Source organism: Octopus sinensis, linkage group LG3 (assembly GCF_006345805.1).
Source record: "Octopus sinensis linkage group LG3, ASM634580v1, whole genome shotgun sequence".
Classification (NCBI taxonomy): Eukaryota; Metazoa; Mollusca; class Cephalopoda; order Octopoda; family Octopodidae; genus Octopus; species Octopus sinensis.
In genome coordinates, this window is record NC_042999.1 from 150,543,573 (window position 1) to 150,564,934 (window position 21,362).

At 38.0% G+C, this 21,362-nt stretch overlaps 1 protein-coding gene across 1 annotated transcript in view; it reads right to left on the reverse strand.

Moving 5' to 3' along the window:
* Positions 1 to 2,748: 2,748 nt before the first annotated feature.
* LOC115209268 (ATPase family AAA domain-containing protein 3) overlaps positions 2,749 to 21,362 on the reverse strand; it is a 31,905-nt gene continuing 13,291 nt past the window's right edge. Inside the window, exons 5-15 of the mRNA XM_029777570.2 lie at positions 21,186 to 21,351; positions 19,906 to 19,975; positions 18,244 to 18,399; positions 17,583 to 17,639; positions 15,766 to 15,891; positions 13,279 to 13,403; positions 10,138 to 10,189; positions 9,629 to 9,699; positions 7,896 to 8,063; positions 4,737 to 4,845; positions 2,749 to 3,208 (exon numbers count right to left, since the gene is read on the reverse strand). Coding sequence (XP_029633430.1) covers positions 2,900 to 3,208; positions 4,737 to 4,845; positions 7,896 to 8,063; positions 9,629 to 9,699; positions 10,138 to 10,189; positions 13,279 to 13,403; positions 15,766 to 15,891; positions 17,583 to 17,639; positions 18,244 to 18,399; positions 19,906 to 19,975; positions 21,186 to 21,351 — 1,409 coding nt within the window. The 3' untranslated portion in view covers positions 2,749 to 2,899. The remainder of the gene's footprint in view (positions 3,209 to 4,736; positions 4,846 to 7,895; positions 8,064 to 9,628; positions 9,700 to 10,137; positions 10,190 to 13,278; positions 13,404 to 15,765; positions 15,892 to 17,582; positions 17,640 to 18,243; positions 18,400 to 19,905; positions 19,976 to 21,185; positions 21,352 to 21,362) is intronic.

The window sequence follows — 21,362 nt, forward strand, 5'->3', positions numbered from 1 at the left end:
GTTGGGGGGTGAAAATTTGTTCTCACACAGCCATGCCTTCATAAAATTGAATTGAACAATGTCACTTTGATCAGTTTAGGATATCTACATGTAGATTCAGACAATTTGTTCCTCTTTTCTGCTTCACACTGATTCTTCCCACCCACTATGAAATAACGAGCAACCATGAATCTCCTCTACAGCTCTTTCTTTCCGTCATCTAGCACAGTGGTTCACTATCATTTATTGCTTATGGACCCTGATTTCTTCCTGTTTTACTCAAGGAGTGGGGTAACCTCACAACCATTCAATGTCTAATAATTCCTACACATACACACAAACATATGTATACATACACAGCCTATGATAAATGAGTATGGAGATGTAATGGCCCAATGATTAGGGCAGCAGACTTGTGGTCGTGGGATTGCAGTTTTGATTCCCAGACTGGGAATTGTGATTGTTTATTGAGCAAATCACCTAAAGCTCCATAAGGCTCTGGCAGGGGGTGATGGCGAACCCTGCTGTACTCTTTCACCACAACTTTCTTTCAATCTTTCTTCCTGTTTCTGTTGTACCCGTATTTTAAAGGGCCAGCCTTGTCACACTCTGTGTCATGCTGAATCTCCCTGAAAACAATGTTAAGAGTACACGTGTCTGTGGAGTGCTCTTAATTTCACGAGCAAGCTGTTCTGTTGATCACATCAAAGCTGAGGGAGTCCCACGATGAGATGAGTAGTTAAGGAGTGGCCATTAAGTTTACACACACACAAACATGTGTGACACAGATACACAATGTAAACTATTAAGGAGTGGCTCGATATATTCAGACCATTTTCTGCTTCCTGGTAAACCCATATATTGATACCTCAACACATACAGACAGATATACATACATATATAAATACATGTGTACATACTTGCATAGGCGCAGACATAGCGATGTGGTAAGAAGTTTGCTTTCCAACCACATAGTCCCAGGTTCAGTCCTACTGTGTGGCACCTTGGGCAAGTGTCTTCTTCTGTAACCTCGGGCTGACCAAATCCTTGTGGATGGATTCGGTAGATGGAAACTGAAGGAAGCCTGTTGTATATATGTATCTGAGTGTGTCTTTGTATTGGGGTTTGTCCCCCTTCGCCACTTGACAACCAGTGTTGGTGTGTTTATGTCCCCATAACTTAACAGTTTGGCAAAACAGCCTGATAGAATAAGTAGTAGGCTTAAAAAGAAATTAAGTTCTGTGTGTGTGTGTGTGTCTTTTTGTCTGTGTTTGTCCTCCACCATTCTTCAAAGTGGTACTCCAGCATGGCCGCAGACTGAAACAAGCAAAACTTATGATATATATACATTATTACATAGACGTATACATACACACATATGCATACATTCACATCTATACATGTATATACACACATGACTTGCGATGATTGTCTTTTTCTTCCGTGATAGGAATATTTATCGGATGGTCACTAAAACACTATCTGCCACCAGGTCAGGTCCATCATAGGGGCCTATCATTTCCAAGTAGTCCACCAAGGTCCCTTCCACCTATGGATTACGGTGGGGTTTGGAAAGTGCTCTCCTTCTTCTCACTGACTCGTTTTATATGTGTGTGTATGTGTCTTTGTTCCCCGCCACCGCTTGACAACCAGTGTTAGTGTGTTTACATCCCTGTGTCTAGCAGTTTGGCAAAAGGTTCCTGATAGAATAATTATCAGGCTTTAAAAAAAAAAAAAAAGTACTGGAATTGATTCGTTAGACTAAAATTCCTCAAGGTGGTGCCCCAGCATAGCCGCAGTCTAATGACTGGAACTAGGAGAAGATGAAAAATATGTATATATAGGCACAGGAGTGGCTGTGTGGTAAGTAGCTTGCTTACCACCCACATGGTTCAAGGCTCAGTCCCACTGCATGGCAGCTTGGGCATGTGTCTTTTACTATAGCCTCAGGCCAACCAAATCCTTGTGAGTGGATTTGATAGACAGAAACTGAAAGAAGCCCATATATATATATATATATATATATATATATATATGTGTGTGTGTGTATATATATTTATGTATAATGTTCCTTTCAAACATTGAGGCAATGACTGAAACCATTGGCATATGTCGTGCTTCAGAAGACCCATCAAGCTGAGCAAAATCGCAGTCGTGGCAGATACTGGTCTAATGCAAATTAGCACCTGTGCTGGTGGCACATAAAAGCACCCCGGTTTCACATAAAATCACACAGTACATTCTCGGAGTGGTTGGCATTAGGAAGGACATCCAGTCGTAGCAAACCATACCAAATCAGACTTGAGCCTGGTGGTGTGCCAGCCCGGTCAAACCGTCCAACCCATGGACAACAGACGTAAAATGATGATGATATATATCACCATCATTTAATGTCCATTTCCCATGCAGGCATGGGTTGACAGGGGCTGGCTATGCAGAAGACTGCACCAAACTTCACTGTCTGAGTTTGGCAGAGTTTTTACAGCTGGATACTCTTCCTAACACCAACCAGCACACATGGATGTCTCCTTGTCTTGACATTGTATGGCATTTGTAAACAAGTATCACTGTCATTCAAGCTGTGTCTACCATTTAGAATATTCTAAATGGAAGACACAGCAATAGGAAGGGTGTCCAACCCACAGAATATCTGCCTCAAAAGTTTTGTCAGACCAATGCAAGCATGAAGAATTGGATGATAAAATGATGATGAAGTTAGAGGAATGGTAGCCATAACTGGTGGAGAAAAAGAAAATCTTTACATATGAAGGCAGTTTCAAAATTGTTTTAATTTCCAATAATATTCTATCAATTTGTAAAATTCTAATATTTGAAACAATGATTATGTACAACTCATACAAGAATCATCACTCTGAGAGTAAGACTTTTTAAGTGCGAGTCTAATCATGGTCTATTATAATCAGCTTGTAGATGGTGGTGGTGGTGGCGGCGGCGGTGTTGGTGGCGGTGATGGTGGTGGTGATGACAGCGATGCTGTTGTTGATGATGGTGATGATGATGCTGATGATGGAGATGGTGGCTGTGTTGAAGGAGAAGCCTCGCTCTTCAGAACTGAACTGATTAAACTATCTTGAGGTTGAAGGAAGAGACTGGTTTGCTTATCATCTTGCCACAATACTTTCTGGCTATGTTGTCTAATAGCGTTATCTACGATACTATCAATCATTTGTTCTGTCAGCACACCATCATCAGAGGCATAGGCTGTGGCCTGAAAAACAAAAAGGAAACATAGTTTTAATAACACAGCAAAATTTATTAATTATCAAGAAAGTAGAACATTTATCAAACAGCATTTATCCTAAGACGAGGAAGGAGCAACACAAATGGCCACACAGCTAAACTAAATATTTTATCTTAATTACTTTAGGTACAAGCATAGCTGTGTTTTTAATAAGTTTGTTTTTCAGCCATGTGGTTTTGAGTTCAATCCCACTTGTGGCACCTTGGGTAAGTGTCTTCTAATATAGCCTTGGACTAATGAAAACCTTGTGAGTAGATTTAAAAGATAGAAACTGAAAGAGGCCTGTCTGTGTCTCTCTCTCTCACTCACTCACATTCACACACATGTGTATAACACAGACACGGATGTTTGGTAAGAAGTTTGCCTTCCAACCATATGATTTTGGGTTCAGTCCCACTACATGGCTCTTTGGGCAAAGCGTTTTCTAATATAGGTGAAGTCTTGTACTGGGATTTAGTTGACTGAAACTGGAAGAAGCCTGTTGTGTGTATAAGTGTGTGTTTTACTATCACTCTGCCTTGATGTCATGTGATAGTTGTAAGCAGTGTTTCTAATCTTCTGAGACATGTCTAATCATGGGGAGATATTACTTTGCTTGGAAACAAATGGGGTTAGTAACAGGATGGGCCTCTGGTCATAAAAAAATCTGCCCCAATAAACTTCATATGATAAGTCGTACACAGCACTTGTCAATGTTGAAAACTACTGAATGCTTTGTGGCATTTTGATAATAATAATAATAATAATGACTCTTGTGGCTTCTGATCTTAACTGATTGGAAGTGTTATCACGTACATTGTTTTTTTTTTGGTATAAAAGATGGCCTACAGCAAATATTCTGCTCAATACCACAGATTTGCTTGTCAGTTGTTTGACCTTAACCAGTTGAGCATGTCCCTTAGTGGCTGACGATATGTGCATCTCTGATCACGAGCAGTAGTAGTGGGGGGAGCATCAAAGCCATGTGTTGAGAGGGATTCTTTGGGGTTTGAATAATTCACCCCTGGAAACATGAGTGTTTTGTTCAACATCCTTAAACAACCCTTATTCAGGGACCAGAAGAAAATTTTAACTGGGCCCCACCTGCAAAGTTATGTGCTGTTTATCTTGATATGGGATCACCATGTCGTGCACATATGGTTGTGATGCATGTGCCTGGTGTACCCTTATCAGACGGGTAGTCATGATGGGTATACTGGGCTTCGTATATTTTACCCCAGTGTCACTTTGATGGCATGGACTACTCTCTCACTCAATAATAATGAAATTATTGTATACAGTGCTCAGGTGCACCACATTTTGTCTAGCATGCTAACAAGCCTGCCAGCTTGTTATCTTAATAATAATAATCCTATACTGGGAAAAAAAGGTATGGATTTGGGTCAAGAACAATGCCCTCAGTAATGTCATCATTCAGTCTATGTCTGCACAGAAAGTGAATGTTAAACAAACAAATAAAAGAATAAAAGCTGTAATAAAAATTTTCTCAACTAACCTGCCAGGCAACACCTAATTTAGCTATTTCTCTTCCGGAAAGACCATCAGTACGTACTGCAATTTCTGAACATTTTACACCATAATCAAACTGTGCTACCTTTAAACGTCTGCAACAAAAGGAAACAAAAAAAAATCGATTGAATAAAATGACAATTTCTTACATAAGCAGAAGGCCAGATATTTGGAGACAAGGGTTACTTGATTAACTTTTTGGTATTGTGATTATTCTGTCAAATGTTATGCTTAGCTGTGGAGGGAAACTGTGGATGAGGTAGATGCAGGAAAACATGGGATGAAGTAGTGAAGTACCATTACAATCAACACATTTTTGCCAATGAACATTGGGCCTCATGGAGTGACTGAGACCTCTGGCGATATGCTGTGCATGAGAAGATGATATTTCTTTTTTTTATTTTACATCAAAATAAAAATCAAATGGAAATTGTAGTTGTGACTAGCAGTATCGCCCGGTGTTGCTCAGGTTTGTAAGGGAAATAACTATAAAGCATTTTTAGAGAGTTATAGCCAAAAATAGCAAAAAATGGAAAAAAATGATGGTAAATTTTTTTTGAGAGTTAAAAAAGGTGGAGTTGCGCCCCCTAGACGGTCTGTGGTTTGGGTTCTGATTCTCGACCCCATGTCGAATTTATCGATTTTTTCAGAACTGGGGGAACTTTCAAAATTTTCGCTGCGTTAGTTTTGAATTATGACATTGGGCTATGTGTGTGTCAAGTTCATCAGAATCGGTTGAAAGCCGTGGTCAGAGTGAGGGTACAACCTGACAGACACACAGAAACACACACAGACAAACTGCCGTTTATATAGAGAGAGATACCCGTGCTGGTGGCATGTAAAAAGCACCATCCGAACATGGCCAATGCCAGCGCCGCCTAACTGGCATCCGTGTCGGTGACACATAAAAAGCAGTTTTCCAGCCTCCTCTGGCCCCTGTGCCGGTGGCACATAAAAAGCACCCACAACACTCATAGAGTGGTTGGTGTTAGGAAGGGCATCCAGCTGTAGAAACACTGCCAGATCAGACTGGAGCCTGGTGTAGCCTCCTGGCTTCCCAGATCCTGGTCGAACTGTCCAACTCATGCTAGCATGGAAAACAGATGTTAAACAATGATGATGATGATGATGAGAAGACTGGTCAGGCCAAGTGAAATCGTAGTTGTAGCTGTGCTGGTGTCATGTAAATGGCACCCATGAATCATAGTCATGGTTGTTATCAGTGCCATATAAATGGCACCCATGCATGGTAGTCGTGGTTGTAGCTGGTGCCATGTACATGGCACCTATGAATTATAGTCATGCTCATTGCCAGTGTCATGTAAAAGCACCCATTACACTCCTGGAGTGGTTAGTATTAGGAAGGGCATCCAGCTTTAGAAACCATGCCAAATCAGACTGGAACCTAGTGCAGCTCTCCAGCTCATATCAAACTGCCTATCCCATGCCAGCACGAAGAGTGGAGGTTAAATAATGATGGTGATCCTATTATTTATTTTTTAGAATGACATTGTAGAGTATGTATGAAAAGCCAGATCTGGCCAGTTTGAACATAAAACTGATAGAATATTTTAAAACAGATATGGCTGGTTTAAAATGCCAAAGAGTTAAACCAACTCCAGTGCTCGACTGGTATTTTGTCAACCTTGGAAAGTGGGAAAGCAAAATTGATCTGCTGGAATTAGCATCCAAATCCTTCCCAATCTACATCCGACTATCTTAAGAAAACACACATTGAATGATATAGTCCAACATGTGTGTGAGTGTGCCTCCTTGTCTTCACATGGCACACTAACTGTAAACAAATGTTACTGTGAAGCAGAATCATTCATCTGCAATCCTCCATGTAAACAGCTCTGGCTATTGTTCTGTTTGAGTTCATCTGCTTAGAAATAGGTGAGGGTTGGTGACGGGAAGAGCACCTGGCCACACAAAATCTGCCTCAACAAATTTCATCTCACCCATCCTAGCATGGAAAAGATGTTAAAACAATGAAGTCAAAACATGAAACTGGTCAAGGCTTGGTGGATTGCTTCCAACACCACTCCTCATGATCCATTCAGGTCAGTCACAATACCAACTTTCTGTCTTTGGATTACTCTCTTCTTAGTAACCATGGGAACAAAAATTTATTTATAAATTAGGGATATCATATCCCCATGGCATTAACAATTGTTTATACTTTACACCTGCTCCCACTACTTAGCACTCCAACTGACATGCACCCCCACCTGCCACACCAACTCTACAGTTGCTATTTTTCTAGCTTCCACACCCCTCTACCCAGAAACCACAGGCCTACATCTCCACTTCCTTCTGTGACTGTACAACAGCACACACAATTCTTCTTTCTTCTCTTTCTCAATAAATAGTCTGACTTTTAACGATCTGAATTATTCTTTTCCTTACAACTACATATATTTTTGAATAACCACAACTTTTCTAAAGAAATTTGTGAATAGAGTATTAAGCCTTTGACATATACACATTCATTTGTGTTTGTGTATGTCATATGCTTAACCATGTTCATATGAGTTGGACAGACACACAATACCGTTAACTTATTCACTGCTTCATTCCTATAACGTGTTTCCCCTAACACCCAAAGTGCTGATTTTCAAACAGCATATCTCCAACCGATCGTGGGCGATAAAGCACCATCCGAACGTTGCCAGCGTCGCCTTGGCTGGCTTCCGTGCCGCTGGCACGTTAAAAGCTCCAACTGATCGTGGCCGATGCCCCCCCCCCCCCACTGGCACCTGTGCAGGTGGCACGTATAAAGCACCCACTACACTCGCGGAGTGGTTGGTGGTAGGAAGGGCATCCAGCCGTAGAAACTCTGCCAGATCAGACTGGAGCCTGGAGCAGCCCCTGGCTTCCCAGACCCCGGTTGAACCATCCAACCCGTGCTAGCGCGGAAAACGGACGTTAAACGATGACGATGATGATTTAAAATCTAACCCCATTACATATCAAAATCTCTCTTCGACACATCTCTCAATACCTTTGGTACCTGGTACTTTTCTCAGATCTAGTGTCAGTCTTTCTCCTAAGTACACTCTATATATCAAACAAATTATATTTAACTCATCATTCATCTCCAATCTCTCTAAATTCTGAGCCACACCCACACACAAATACATACCTCTTGCCTTCTGTGGCTGGTTTCAACACAAACTCATCAAAGTATTGTCTAACCATACGTTCCCTCTCAGACAATGTGGGTAAGACAAATTCTACCATTTCGTCAAGACGATCGTTAATGGCCCAATCAAATTGTTCAGGTTGATTACTGGATAAGACTAACATAAACCTGAAAAATAAAAACACGAAAATATTAAAATAATTAAAAATAAAAATAGACTCATCTCGAAAACATAATAGTATGAAGGTCTCTGATTTGAAAGTCAAGAAACTGAGAAACAGTGACTGTGAGTTGTATAAACCTCTGAATGATTCAACAGTTCAGTTCTACCTCACTACCCATATTTTTTTCCTGCAGATACAGGTCAGGCATCACTCTCATCGATATCACCAGACTAGGAGGGCCACAAAGGTCAGAACACTGAATCTCTTCCCTTTACTATTTTAGTGGTTGTGGTTACCAAAGTATTTTATCAGCAGTAAATAATCAATATTGCCACTGATTCTGTCACATGCCCTTTGTATCTGCTTTCATTTAAATACGATAGGTAAATAAAAATCGAATTTATACTTTATTAAATACTAATACATAAAATTTTATTCTGGAAATTACAAAGAAAAATAACCTCTCTCTCTTTCTATCTTGTGTGTGTGTGTGCAATATGGATGTTGATATTTCACCTGTCACTGAGTGAAGTGTTGATAATGTTTATGTTATTTTTTACTAAGGTGGCGAGCTGGCAGAGTTGTTAGCATGCTGGGCGAAATGCATAACCGTATTTCATCTGCCACTACGTTCTGAGTTCAAATTCCGCCAAGGTCGACTTTGCCTTTCATCCTTTCGGGGTCAATAAATTAAGCATCAGTTACGCACTAGGGTCGATGTAATTGGCTTAATCCATTTGTCTGTCCATGTTAGTCCCCTCTATGTTTAGCCCCTTGTGGGTAGTAAAGAAATAAGATAATGTTTATGTTATGATCTGTGATTTCAAACACCTGTGGAATTTTAAAATCTTTTACCTGTTAAACAGGCGTGGTATGGCAAAAAGGAAAAGCATCTGACTGCAAGATCCTGCCCAAGCTATGATAGCACAGAAAAATGGATGTTTGAACACATTCCCATGGGGGACATAGGATGCATGCAGTAGCAAATTAAATGAAACAAGTATCACTTGTTGTTAGTTTAATGGTGCCAGCTGGCAGAAACGTTAGCACGCCGGGCGAAATGCTTAGCGGTATTTCGTCTGCCACTACGTTCTGAGTTCAAATTCCGCCGAGGTCGACTCTGCCTTTCATCCTTTCAGGGTCAATGAATTAAGTACCAGTTACGCACTGGGGTCGATATAATCGACTTAATCCGTTTGTCTGTCCTTGTTTGTGTGGGTAGCAAAGAAATAGGTGGTCAAGTTTTGTTATTTTAGTATGAACAATAAGCCTGTACATATCTGCTATGTGCTCTTGGGAAAGATGCCTAAGGCAGTGGCTCAGTGCATGTGTCTGTAAATAAGGACCAGAGGGGTATAGGCATTGCTGTAGGCAACAAGAGATGGTACTATATTGTTGGTAAAGATATTCTTAGCTTGTATGGATGAATTCAAAACACAATCAAGGACAATTCCAGTTTGTTCTCCTTCAAATCAAGGTAAATGGCTCTTGGTGATGCCTCACAGAAAAATTTAATATCAATTTATGATGTAAAAATAAAAAAAGTAAAATGAAAAAAAAAAAACTTACTTATTTGATTGCTCTCCAGTTCGGTACAAAAAGGCATTTAGTGTTGCTCTGAGATCCTCACTAATTTGTTCCTAGATTTAATAAAAAATTCAGATAATTAGAACAGTGAACAAGATGAAGAAGTTTTTATGCTCAATGTTCAATCTAAGAAATAGAATGAAAAAATGGTAGTTAAAAGATAGTCACTAGAATGTGAGGGAAATTACTGTTAATCTGCATTAAAAAGAGATAATTCAAATCAGGAAAGCCATAATGAATAATGTAGATCTACATATAGTAAGTTTGAAAAATAAAAATAAATGGGATGGCTATGTCTGGAATAACTCCTATCATAGATCTTCACTATCAAAGTTGTTTACAATTACAGGCAAAAATCTGATATCAGCCAGAGTATATAACATGCAGAATTATGCACGTCCCATATGTTTCAAATCCTATGTAGGTTAGTTGGTGTCTAACTTAACCTTCATTCTTATTATTAACTTTGGATTAAAACATTTGATTCTTACCCGATTCCTTTTTTTCAGAAATGCATCAGATTCATCCACGAATAACAGTAACCTACAAATAAACAGTAAAGGAATAAACTTGAGTTTAAAAGTCTGCAGCAACTGAGGACATATTTTAGCTGATAAAATCAAGAATGAGTATATGTATTGGGTTGTCCAGAAAGTTCATGCCGATTTTTAAAGGAAAGAAAAAGGTCAATAAGTACTTAATAAATAATTACATTTTCAATCAACCAAATATGAACCATTTTGTTGCACAATGCGTCTCTATCTTTCCTTTAACTTGAAAATACCCTCTTCCCAGAATTGAGGTGGTTTCATGGCAGAGAATTTATCAAGGTATCTTTTTATGTCATCCAAGGAATTGAAATTTTTACCATTAAGACTATTCTTCAGAGACCTAAATAAGTGGAAATCTGAAGGAGTAATATCTAGTGAATATGGAGGGTGGGATAACATATCCTAGCCGAGCTGCAGCAATTTTTGTCTGGTTCCAAAAGCATCAAGTGCTGAAAATGAACTTTCTTATCTTCCATTTTAAAGGGTTACAGACTTAGGAACATAAACCTTCTTCCACGAAAAGATAGCTTAAACTGTGCTCTAAATGGAGGTATAATCAAATCCTATTTTATGGACTCAACCATGTTCTAAAATAAGTCGAAAGGTAAGCTACTATAAATCGGCATGAACTTTCCAGACAACCCAATATATTATACAAATTACACACACACACAGATATATGTACGATGAATTTCTTTCTGTTTCCATGTACCAAATCCACTCACAAGGCTTTGGTTGGTCTGAGGCTATAGAAGACTATAGCCCAAGGTTCCTACAGTGGGACTGAACCTGGAACCAAGTGGTTGGGAAGCAAACTTCTTACCACACAGTTACACCTCTGCCTATATATATGAATTTTTTTTTTCTTGCATCCTAGGACTCAAAGAACTGGTTACCCAGTTATCATGGCTTATAAATAACCAAGATTACAACATTTCCCTTGAAAGTGACGCAAGTTCATTGTAGGATTCAAGGCCTGCAATTTTGAGGGAAGGGGACAAGTTGATTACATCAATCCCAGTGCTTGGCTCATCATCATCATTTAACATCTGTTTTACATGCTGGCATGGGTTGGACGGTTTGACTGGGGTCTGGAGAGCCAGCGGCTGCACCAGGCTCCAATCTGATCTGGCAATGTTTCTACAGCTGGATGACTGGCATTTTATTTTATTGATCCAAAAGTGAAGTAAGGCAAAGTCGACTGTAGCAGGATTTGAACTCAGATCATAAAAAGCCAGAAGAAATGCTGCTAAACATTTTATCCAAAGTGTCAATGTTTCTGTCAGCTTGCCACTTTATATGTGTGTGTATATTCATGTACATATTTGGCCCAATTAAGGACCCCATAACTTACTCTGGGTTGCAGTTAATGTCAATTTGAAAAGCTTATTTTATGATGAAGGCATTTGCTATGGTAATCAACTTGTGTTGATCCCAGTCATTAAATTGTTGGATAGAATGTCTCACAAAATTTGTTCTGACTCAACAATCTGGGTTCAAATTCTGCCAAGGTCAACCTTTTAGAGTCAATTTGGCAAATTGGCAGAACTGTAAGAATATTGAACCAGATGCCTAGCTGTATAAGTTTTGTCTCATTGTGTTCCGAGTTCAAATCCTACCATGGATTACTTGGGTAGTAGACTTCATCCATCGACCAGTTTAACACTACCCCTCACCCCGGGCACCAGTGCAGTTCCCTTTGCTACATACACTCAAGCCAAGTCTATTTTGAGGCTGCCCTGCTCCTTCCCTATCAACTAATCTTGGAGACCCTGTATTGGGTCATGGCCATACTACCCTCCCTCTTGTCTAAATGATGTTTTCTTCAGCCAGAAAGTATTTAACATAAAAGTTGTAGTCCTAAGTATTACAGTAACTGTACCTTTTCAGACGTTTTAAAAAACAGTTTTATACACAATAATTGTCAATGCTGAAAAATATCAAATGGTTTAGACAATATCAGGTAAGATTTTTTTTTAAAGGTGTTATAGTTTTGTGAACCTGTCAGTCATATCCTTGACTGAACTTGTTGTCTATTCACTTAGACTGCTGAAACCACTGGACAAGTCATATATGTTATTATTTCCAACTACTACTGTCCTAAAAATTCTACATTTCATATCCACAGGAAGTAGTTAATGGGAAATAAATCCAGCAATACTTGAAATGAGTTTATGTACGAGAAAATTTTCAGGAGGATGTTAAGAATGACCAACCATAATTATTGAGGTTGCTAATAGGCTAATAAAGAGGCAATAGGGTTAAAAGAAAAAGAAATTCCTATGGCAAATTAAATCACAATTGTTTTCCTTAATCCATTATTTCATACCTTGTATAAGAACATATTAACATGTCTAACATTACTATTGTTATTATTATTATTTTGGTTAAGGTGGTGAGCTGGCAGAATTGTTAGCATGCCAGGCAAAATGCTTAGCAGCACTTTGTCTGTCTGCACATTCTGAGTTCAAATTCCGCTGGGGCCCACTTTACCTTTCATCCTTTCAGGGGTCAAAAAATTAAGTACCAGTGAAACACTGGGGTCAATGTAATCAACTAGTCCCCTCCTCAGCAAAATTTCAGGCCCTGTGCCTTTTACTAGAAAGGAATATAATTATTATTATGGTGGTGATCTGGCAGAATCATTAACATGCTGGGCAAAATGCTAAGTAGCATTTCATGTTTTTATGTTCTGAGTTCAAATTCTGCCAAGGTGAACTTTGCCTTTCATCCTTTCGGAGTCAATAAATTAAGTACCAGTGAAACATTGAGGTTGATGTAATCAACTAGTCCTCTCCACCAAAATTTCAGGCATTGTGCCTTTAGTAAAAAGGATTATTATTATGGTGGCAAGCTGGGCAAAATGTTTAGGTGCCTTTCACCCATCTTTACATTCTGAGCTCAAATTCTGCTGGGGTCAACTTTACCTTTCCCCTTTTTGGGGTCAATAAAGTACCAGTTAAACACTGGGGTTGATGTAATCGACTTAGTTCCTTCCTGAAAGTGTTGGTCTTGTACCAAAATTTGAAACTGTTATTATAAAAGTTAAAAAGATAAATATTTAGAAAGTCCAAAAATTACCCCCTTCTGCTGGTTTTAGCCCAGTCAAACACTTTATGCATAGCTGTGACACCTTCTCGACCCATAGGAGCCACATCACCTCCAGTCATGATGGCGTAGTCCATTCCAGAATGTTCGGCAAGACTCTGAAATACAAAATGATACCCATTTTAAGACATTTGTCTTTAATAGTTCTAGATCTGTTTTCTCATGCTAGAATATACAGAATGATGTGTTTGGAAAATGCCAATGCTGTCAGGATAATTGTTTTTACAAAACTTTGATTGGTTGGCTTTTGACAAACAGGCATAAGCAGAGATATGTTGCAAATAAAACTTTACTTCAGCCTAAGTAATGAATAATGGTTCTAACTTTAATGGTAAATGTGCTTTATGCATACATGCATACACACACATAGTTGTATTAAAAATATATAAATAAATAAAAACGTATTTATACTTATACATATTTACATATATTTTTATACATATTTATATTTATATATTTTTAATACAACAATTATTTTCATACGTGTATATCTTTCTGAGGATTTTTGATATTGATTTCCTAATATTAATAACAATATATAATTTAAGAATATATATGTATATATATAGATATATATATATACACACACAGACATAATCATTGTTCTTTAACGTCCATTTTCCATGATGGCATGGGTTGGGTGGTTCAACAGAAGTCAACAAGTTGAAGGATTGCATCAAGCTGCAATGTGTGTGTGTGGTGTAATATTTCTCATTGTCATTTAAACACGAACAACACTGTCACTAGTCATGTCATCACAGAAGATTGTGAAGAAACAACACTGCTTGTATGACAATTGTTCCATTACAATTCGTGCACATCAAAACCAGGATATAAAATCACATACACACACTCACATATGTAACACATAAACACCCAGACACATTTTGTAGCCTTACAAACTGCATGGAGACCTTACTAGTGTTGGTGGCATGAAGAAGCACCCAGTAAATGCTGAAAAATATTAGCATTAAAGAGATACAGCCAGAGACCATGCCAAAGCAAATATTGGTGCACAGGACAGTTCTTGGACCCAATGGATCCTGTCAAACTGTCCAACCCATATCAACACAGAACATGGATCTCAAATGATGATGATATATGATTGCTCTCTTTCAGTTTCCATTTGTCAAATTCACTCACAAAGCTTTGGTCAATCTGAGGCTATATTAGAAAAATATTTGCCCAAAGGTGAGGTGAAGTGGAACTGAACATAAAACATTCTTTTCTACTCTAGGCACAAGGCCCGAAATTTTGGAGGAGTTGGGGACAGTCAGTTAGATCAACCCCAGTATGCAACTGGTACTTTATTTATCGACCCCGAAAGGATGAACGGCAAAGTTGACCTTGGCGGAATATGAACTCAGAATGTAAAGACAGATGAAATACCACTAAGCATTTCACCCAGCATGCTAACATTTCTGCCAGCTCACTATAAAACATTAGAAGGAAACTTGTTAACCAAACAGCCAGGCTTACATTATTTTATTTTATTTTTGCCAGAGCAGCTAACTGACTTCCATGCCGGTGGCACTTAAAAAGCACCATTTGAGTGTGATCATTACCAGCGTCGCCTTACTGGCACGTGAAAAAACATTCGAGCGAGGTCATTGCCAGTGCCGCTGGACAGGCTCCTGTGCAGGTGGCATGTGAAAAAACACCATTTGAGTGTGGCCGTAGCCAGTACCGCCCGACTGGCCCTTGTGCCGGTGGCACGTAAAAGCACCCACTACACTCATAAAGTGGTTGGCGTTAGGAAGGGCATCCAGCTGTAGAAACTGTCATATCAGATTGGTGCCTGGTGTAGTCATCTGGTTCACCAGTCCTCAGTCAAATCATCCAACCCATGCTAGCATGGAAAGCAGACGTTAAACGATGATAATTATGATGATGATTTTCACTTTTCAAAAGAATTTAATCTCAAAATCTAAATGACTCAAGTTAAACACTAAAATACTTAATCTGCTAATCTACCACTCAATATTAAGTGTTAATCTATAACTAATCTCTCTCTATATAAACGGCAGTTTGTCTGTGCGTGTTTCTGTTTGCTTGTACCCTCACCCTGACCACGGCTTTCAACCGATTCTGATGAAACTTGACACACACATAGCCCAATGTTATAATTCAAAACTAACGCAGCGAAAATTTTGAAAAGTTCCCCCAGTTCTGAAAAAAATCGATAAATTCGACATGGGGTCGAGAATCAGAAACACAAACCACAAACTGTCTAGGGGACGCAACTCCACCTTTTTTAAATCTCAAAAAAAAATTTACCATCATTTTTTTCCATTTTTTTGCTATAACTCTCTAAAAATGCTTTATAGTTATTTCCCTTACAAACCTGAGCAACGCCGGGCGATACTGCTAGTATTCTATAAGCTTGTCTAAGAATAAAAATTTAATATACATGAAGCATTATTCAAAGCAAGAAAATTAAACAGAACAAAATGCTATTACCTTAGCAAACATTGTTTTTCCAGTTCCTGGAGGGCCATACATAAGCAAGTTCCGATAATAACCTTTATTCTTTTTTGTGTGCTTAGTGGCAATGGCAATGTCTCGCAGTCGTCTTTCTAAATCGGGCTGTTAAAGAATAATAAAAGGGTGATCATAATCATAACCTAACCATTTTGATAACCCCCATCCCTGTTCTATGATACAACTTCCTGTTTTAAAGTGATTTTAAGTTAAAGCCTTCCATTAAAATCTCATAATTTATACAGCAAAATAATGACAAGTTGTCTTAGTAAATTATTAGGAACAAAAGCTGTGTATTTCAACAGAAATAAGGTAATGACACAGCAAAACAACACTTAACCCTTTTGTATTCACATTATTCTGCCTAAAGTATTGCTTATTCATTCTCCTTGTTTTGAATTAATCCTGTATTATTTTGTAGGTTTTGAGAGTTTGATGAACTAACTGTAAATTCTTAGAATGACATTGTAGGGTTGGTGTGAGAGGCCAGATCTGGTCAGTTTGAACATAAAACATTGGGAATATTTTGGCCAGATAAGGCCAGTTTAAATGCTAAAGGGTTAATAACAGCCACAACATAGTAAAAAAAAACTATCAAAATATATGTTGCACTAATAAAACACTAGTGTAAATCTGGGTTCTTTAAGCCTTTTCATACCAACCTGGCTGAAACTGCCTCTGGCTCTGTCGTACAAATGTCTTGTTTTCATAAGTTTTGAATTAAAATTTTCCACCAAGCCGTAGTCATAATTTATGTTCCTAACACTAGCATAATAATAACTAAGTTATTTAACTAAATTCTTTGTTATATTTAAAATAAAAACAGTAACAAGAGGGTTAACTGTTTAGAAAAAGCCATCATTTAGTGAGGGTCATTAATTTCCATGTTTTGGGGAGATGAGGATATTGATGTTTGACCAAGTCACAAAGTTCGTTGTAAAATTTTTTAATAACCACTATTAGTTTCTTCAGTCTGTGATTTTTAATAATTACTATCATTTAGTGCCGTTGGAGTCTCAGTCAGAACAACCTTGTCGGAGATAATAATTCATTGTAGAACTGAAATAGCTAAAAGACTGAATCATTAGCTTATATGATTTTGAGCTTAAATCCACTGCAAATGTTTGTGTATTTATACCTTTCTACACTGTATATTCACTTAGTATGATACATAGATGGTTGCTTCAATTTAATAGTGTTTCAGTTGCATTCAATAAGTTTTCTACAGTTTGGCAAGCATTCTGCAATATCAGTGAATGGATTATTTACTGCTTCTTATATATTGAGGTGCAAATTTTATTCAAGCAATGCGACAGATGGATATATCATTGACAAGTTCCAAGAAAAGTGAAACATCTGATATTCCCATGAGTCACTGCTGCAATGATATTCATTTTCTGTTGATATAGGAATTTTTAGCACAATATATCTATGAAAAGATTTTCTCTCACACAAAATCCACAGCAGCAAACCATTCTATATTATATATACATTTAGTATGATACACAGATTGTCATAAAATTTCATCATATGTGCATGTTCAGCTAGATATCAGGTCCAGGTAGCAAACTGTTTGGGACTGTTACATAAAAAAAACCTAGAGTCTTGTCTAGAGAAATATTTACTTCGCATCATGTTAATATCACACAAAGACACACATGAAACAGAAAAGCACTGGCTTCTTTTTGCATCTTATATGCACTGGAAATATCTACACTTTACATATAATATTTTCATGAGGAAATTCTCAGTCTTTGAGAAACAAAAGACAGAAGAAGACAAGTTGATTCACTTACATGTAATACAATACCTTTTAAGGAATCCTCTGCTTTGCTGGCAATACGCTTGTAAGTCTGGAAAAGAAAGGCAGGGAAATAAAGAAGTTTTCCTAATATTCAGTTATCTGCTTTATGTTCTTCAACATTTATAAATATTTTTCTAATAATTGAAAATTGAATGAATAAAATATCACGAATCTGAAATTCCTCAGATTAAAGATGAATGATTTTTGGTTGTTGGAGATGAAATGGTTCAAGAAACAAAAACAAATAAGAAAGGAACGTAAATAACACAATAGAAAGATTATTAAAAATATGTATATCATTAATTGTAGAGGTGCACTGGCCCAGTGGGTAGGGCAGCGGACTCGCAGTTGGAGGATCGTGGTTTCGATTCCCTTACCGGGTGTTGTGCTTATTGAGCGAAAACACCTAAAAGCTTCACGAGGCTCCGGTAGGGGGTGGTGGCAACCCCTGTTATACTCTTTCGCCCCAACTTTCACTCTTTCTTCCTGTTTCTTGAGTAACGCTGTGATGGAATGGCGTCCCGTCCAGCTGGGGGGAACACATACGCCACAGAAATGGGGAAACTGGGCCCATGAGCCTGGCTAGGCTTGAAAAGGGCACAGAAGAAGAAGATACGGTTAATTAAAGGACACTAACTGATAAGGATCCTTACCTTAACGGGATGTTTTACAGTTTCTGTTAATGAAAATCGAGATGTTTCTCGAATCAGTGATGGCTTCCCTAACCTAGCTTGTATGTAATTAGCTGCTACATTGGTACCATATTTTGCTGTGTATACTCCAATAGCCAACATTGTCAAACCAGCTACCTAGAAATAGAGATATGCATTCATTTAAAATTAATATTGTAACAAAGACATCAACAGATATAAAGAGTAGAATTCATTTTTAAGCATAAAAAAAAAAAATGATAATCCTTAACTGAGTGGTGCACGTCGTATTCTTGAACAGTTATTTCATTTCACACTGGTTCAGTTTATTCAGCTATGAATACCAGCTTAGTGGTGCTGATGTAGTTAACTCTCCCTCAAGCAATGTAAAAAAATGGGTATATCATTGACAACTTCCAAGAAAGGTGAAACATCTGATATTCCATATGAATCACTGCTGCAATGACATTCATTTTGTGTTGATATAGCGTTTTTAGCACAATATATCTATGAAAAGATTTTCTCTCACACAAAATCCACAGCAGCAAATCATTCTATGGCATATATGTCTGCTTGTGTCTACATGAGCAAATGAAACAATTTGCAAAAGTATTGTACATGTTGTCAAATCATACTCGTCTGTGTGTGACAGTTGGCTACACTTAAGACAAGGCATACTAAATCTCTATGTCCCTCTCCTCCCCTCTCACACTTATTCTCTCATCTCAGACCCTGCACTAAGCTGCCTCATTCTTTCTCATCATAATTATAACTCCCTGAAATATCCTCCCATCAAATTTTATCTGCAGACATTAACCCTATCGCTGGCTAAACTGAACATAACATTGACCTCATTAACTGGGAAGAGAAAGTGTAAAGGTTACAACCACTGCTCTTACTTCTCTAACAAACCTTTTTACAAAAGCAAATGATACAAAGCTTTATAAGCTTACATTTGCTTGATTTATCCATATCTTCTGTTGAAAAGCCCTCAAATTCAGTATCACTGTTTGATAGCATGAAACTGTTATCCATTTTAAAAGTTGAAAAAAAAAAAAAAAAATTGCCAAAGAAAAATGTGGAAAAAATTTTCTCCCAAAATTCACACAGCTCAGATATCACATCAATGTCAGATACTGTAACTTGACTATTTACAAAGTGAAATCATGTGTTTTCACGAATGTGCTAATGAGATTTGTGCTTAAATTCACATTTAAATATAAATGGGTTCACTCAGCTGGCATCGACTGAGTTGATCATTTGAGCCAAAAAAATTTTTCAGTTGGCTGCAGCTGGGTTGGTAACAAAAGGGGTAAAGGAGTGAATTATATATAAACTGTGGGACTTATTTGTAGCCAGGTAAACTGGGTTACTTTGAAGTTACGTGTTCTGATCATAAACAGAACTCTGGTGGTGACAGGATATAAACCAGTGAATCCCTGGTTAGTTAGCCACTTCTCTATCCATAGACTCAGTTCAATATATGCCTCTGTTTAAATACTGATATGTTGTGGTTGGTTATGGTGGTGGTATTAAGAAGATAATCTGAAAATATTTTTTATGCAAGCCCTTAACTAATTGACTTTTTGTCTCAGTCACAAAAGAAAGAAACAAAACAAATACATTTGAGAAAGAAAATGTAAAAAACAAAAAAAATTTCCTTACTGTAGCAGAAACTCTGTCCCAATCTTTAATAAAAGCCATGAAACCAGTTCCAAGAACATCACCAGCAGTTCTTTGTTGCAAAACAGAAAGAGAGAAATGTGTTACAAAATATTGCTTGTAGTAATAGAAGCATTCTAATAAAGAAAAAAAGGTGCATCATTATTATCAAGATTTAACATTCACTTTTCCATGCTTGCATGGATCAGATGGGATTTGTAACATTCCTGTTACCAACTCTCACTTGTTTCCAAGCAAGGTAATATTTCCCTGTGGTCAGACATATTCTCACAGAATATTGGAAATAAATGACATTGCCTGTATGACAGTGACACTTGTTTACAACTATCACACAATGCCAAGATAAGGAGGCACAAACACAAACAACAGGCTTCTTTCAGTTTTTGTCTAAGAAATCCACTCACAAGGCTTAGGTTGACCTGGAGCAATCATCATCATCATCGTTTAGCGTCCGCTTAAACGATGATGATAATAGAAGATACTTGCCCAAGGTGCCAATCAGTGGCATTAAACCCAGAACTATGTGGTAAGAAGCAGACTTCTTACCACACAGCCACATCTGCTCCTGCATGTATATTCCTATCAGGTTTTTCATTCCACAGGTCACAGAAACTGTAGAGCAATCAGAATGTAAAGATATCACTCCACTTTGTTCACACAAAGCCACAAGGTGTCAGCATTTGTGCACATTAGTATGCACAATCATCAGCATTTAATGTCTGACTTCTATACTGACAGGATCCAACCAAGTGGAAGTCTGCATCAAACTCCAGTGTCTATTTGACATGGTTTCTCTGGCTAGATGGCTGTGTGCTAAGAAGTTTGCTTCTCAACTGCACTGCTCCAGATTCAGTCCCTGGCATCTTGTGCGAGTGTCTTCTATTATAGACCTGGGTGGACCAAAACCTTGTGGGTGGATTTGGGAGACAGAAACTGAAAGAAGCCCATTATATATTTTTGTGTATGTGTGACTGTCTCCTTGCTTCGACACTGCATGATAGTTGTAAACGAGTGTCACTGCAATACAAGCGGTGTTGTTTATATTGAATATTCTGTGAAAATATGTCTGGTCATTGGGAAATATTTTACTTGAAAACAGGTGAGGGTTGGCAACAGGGAGAGCATCCAGCTATAGAAAATCTACTTCAACAAATTTCATCTGACCCATGCAGGCATGCAAAAGTGGATGTGATGACGATGAAGCTGACCATGTGTGAAATAATAATAAATACCAACTTACAAACACATAAACAGAAACTTACTCAATAGATTTCAGTATAGTTTCTCGATGCTCAGCTCCTTTCAGCTTGATCTCTTTCTGAATGAGATCCCAGTTTTCTCGATCTACTTTGGCCTTTTCTTGGATCTTGGCCCTCAACCTCATCATTTTGTGTTTGTGAAGGACATCAGCTTCATGTTCAACAGTGGCTGGAAAAAAT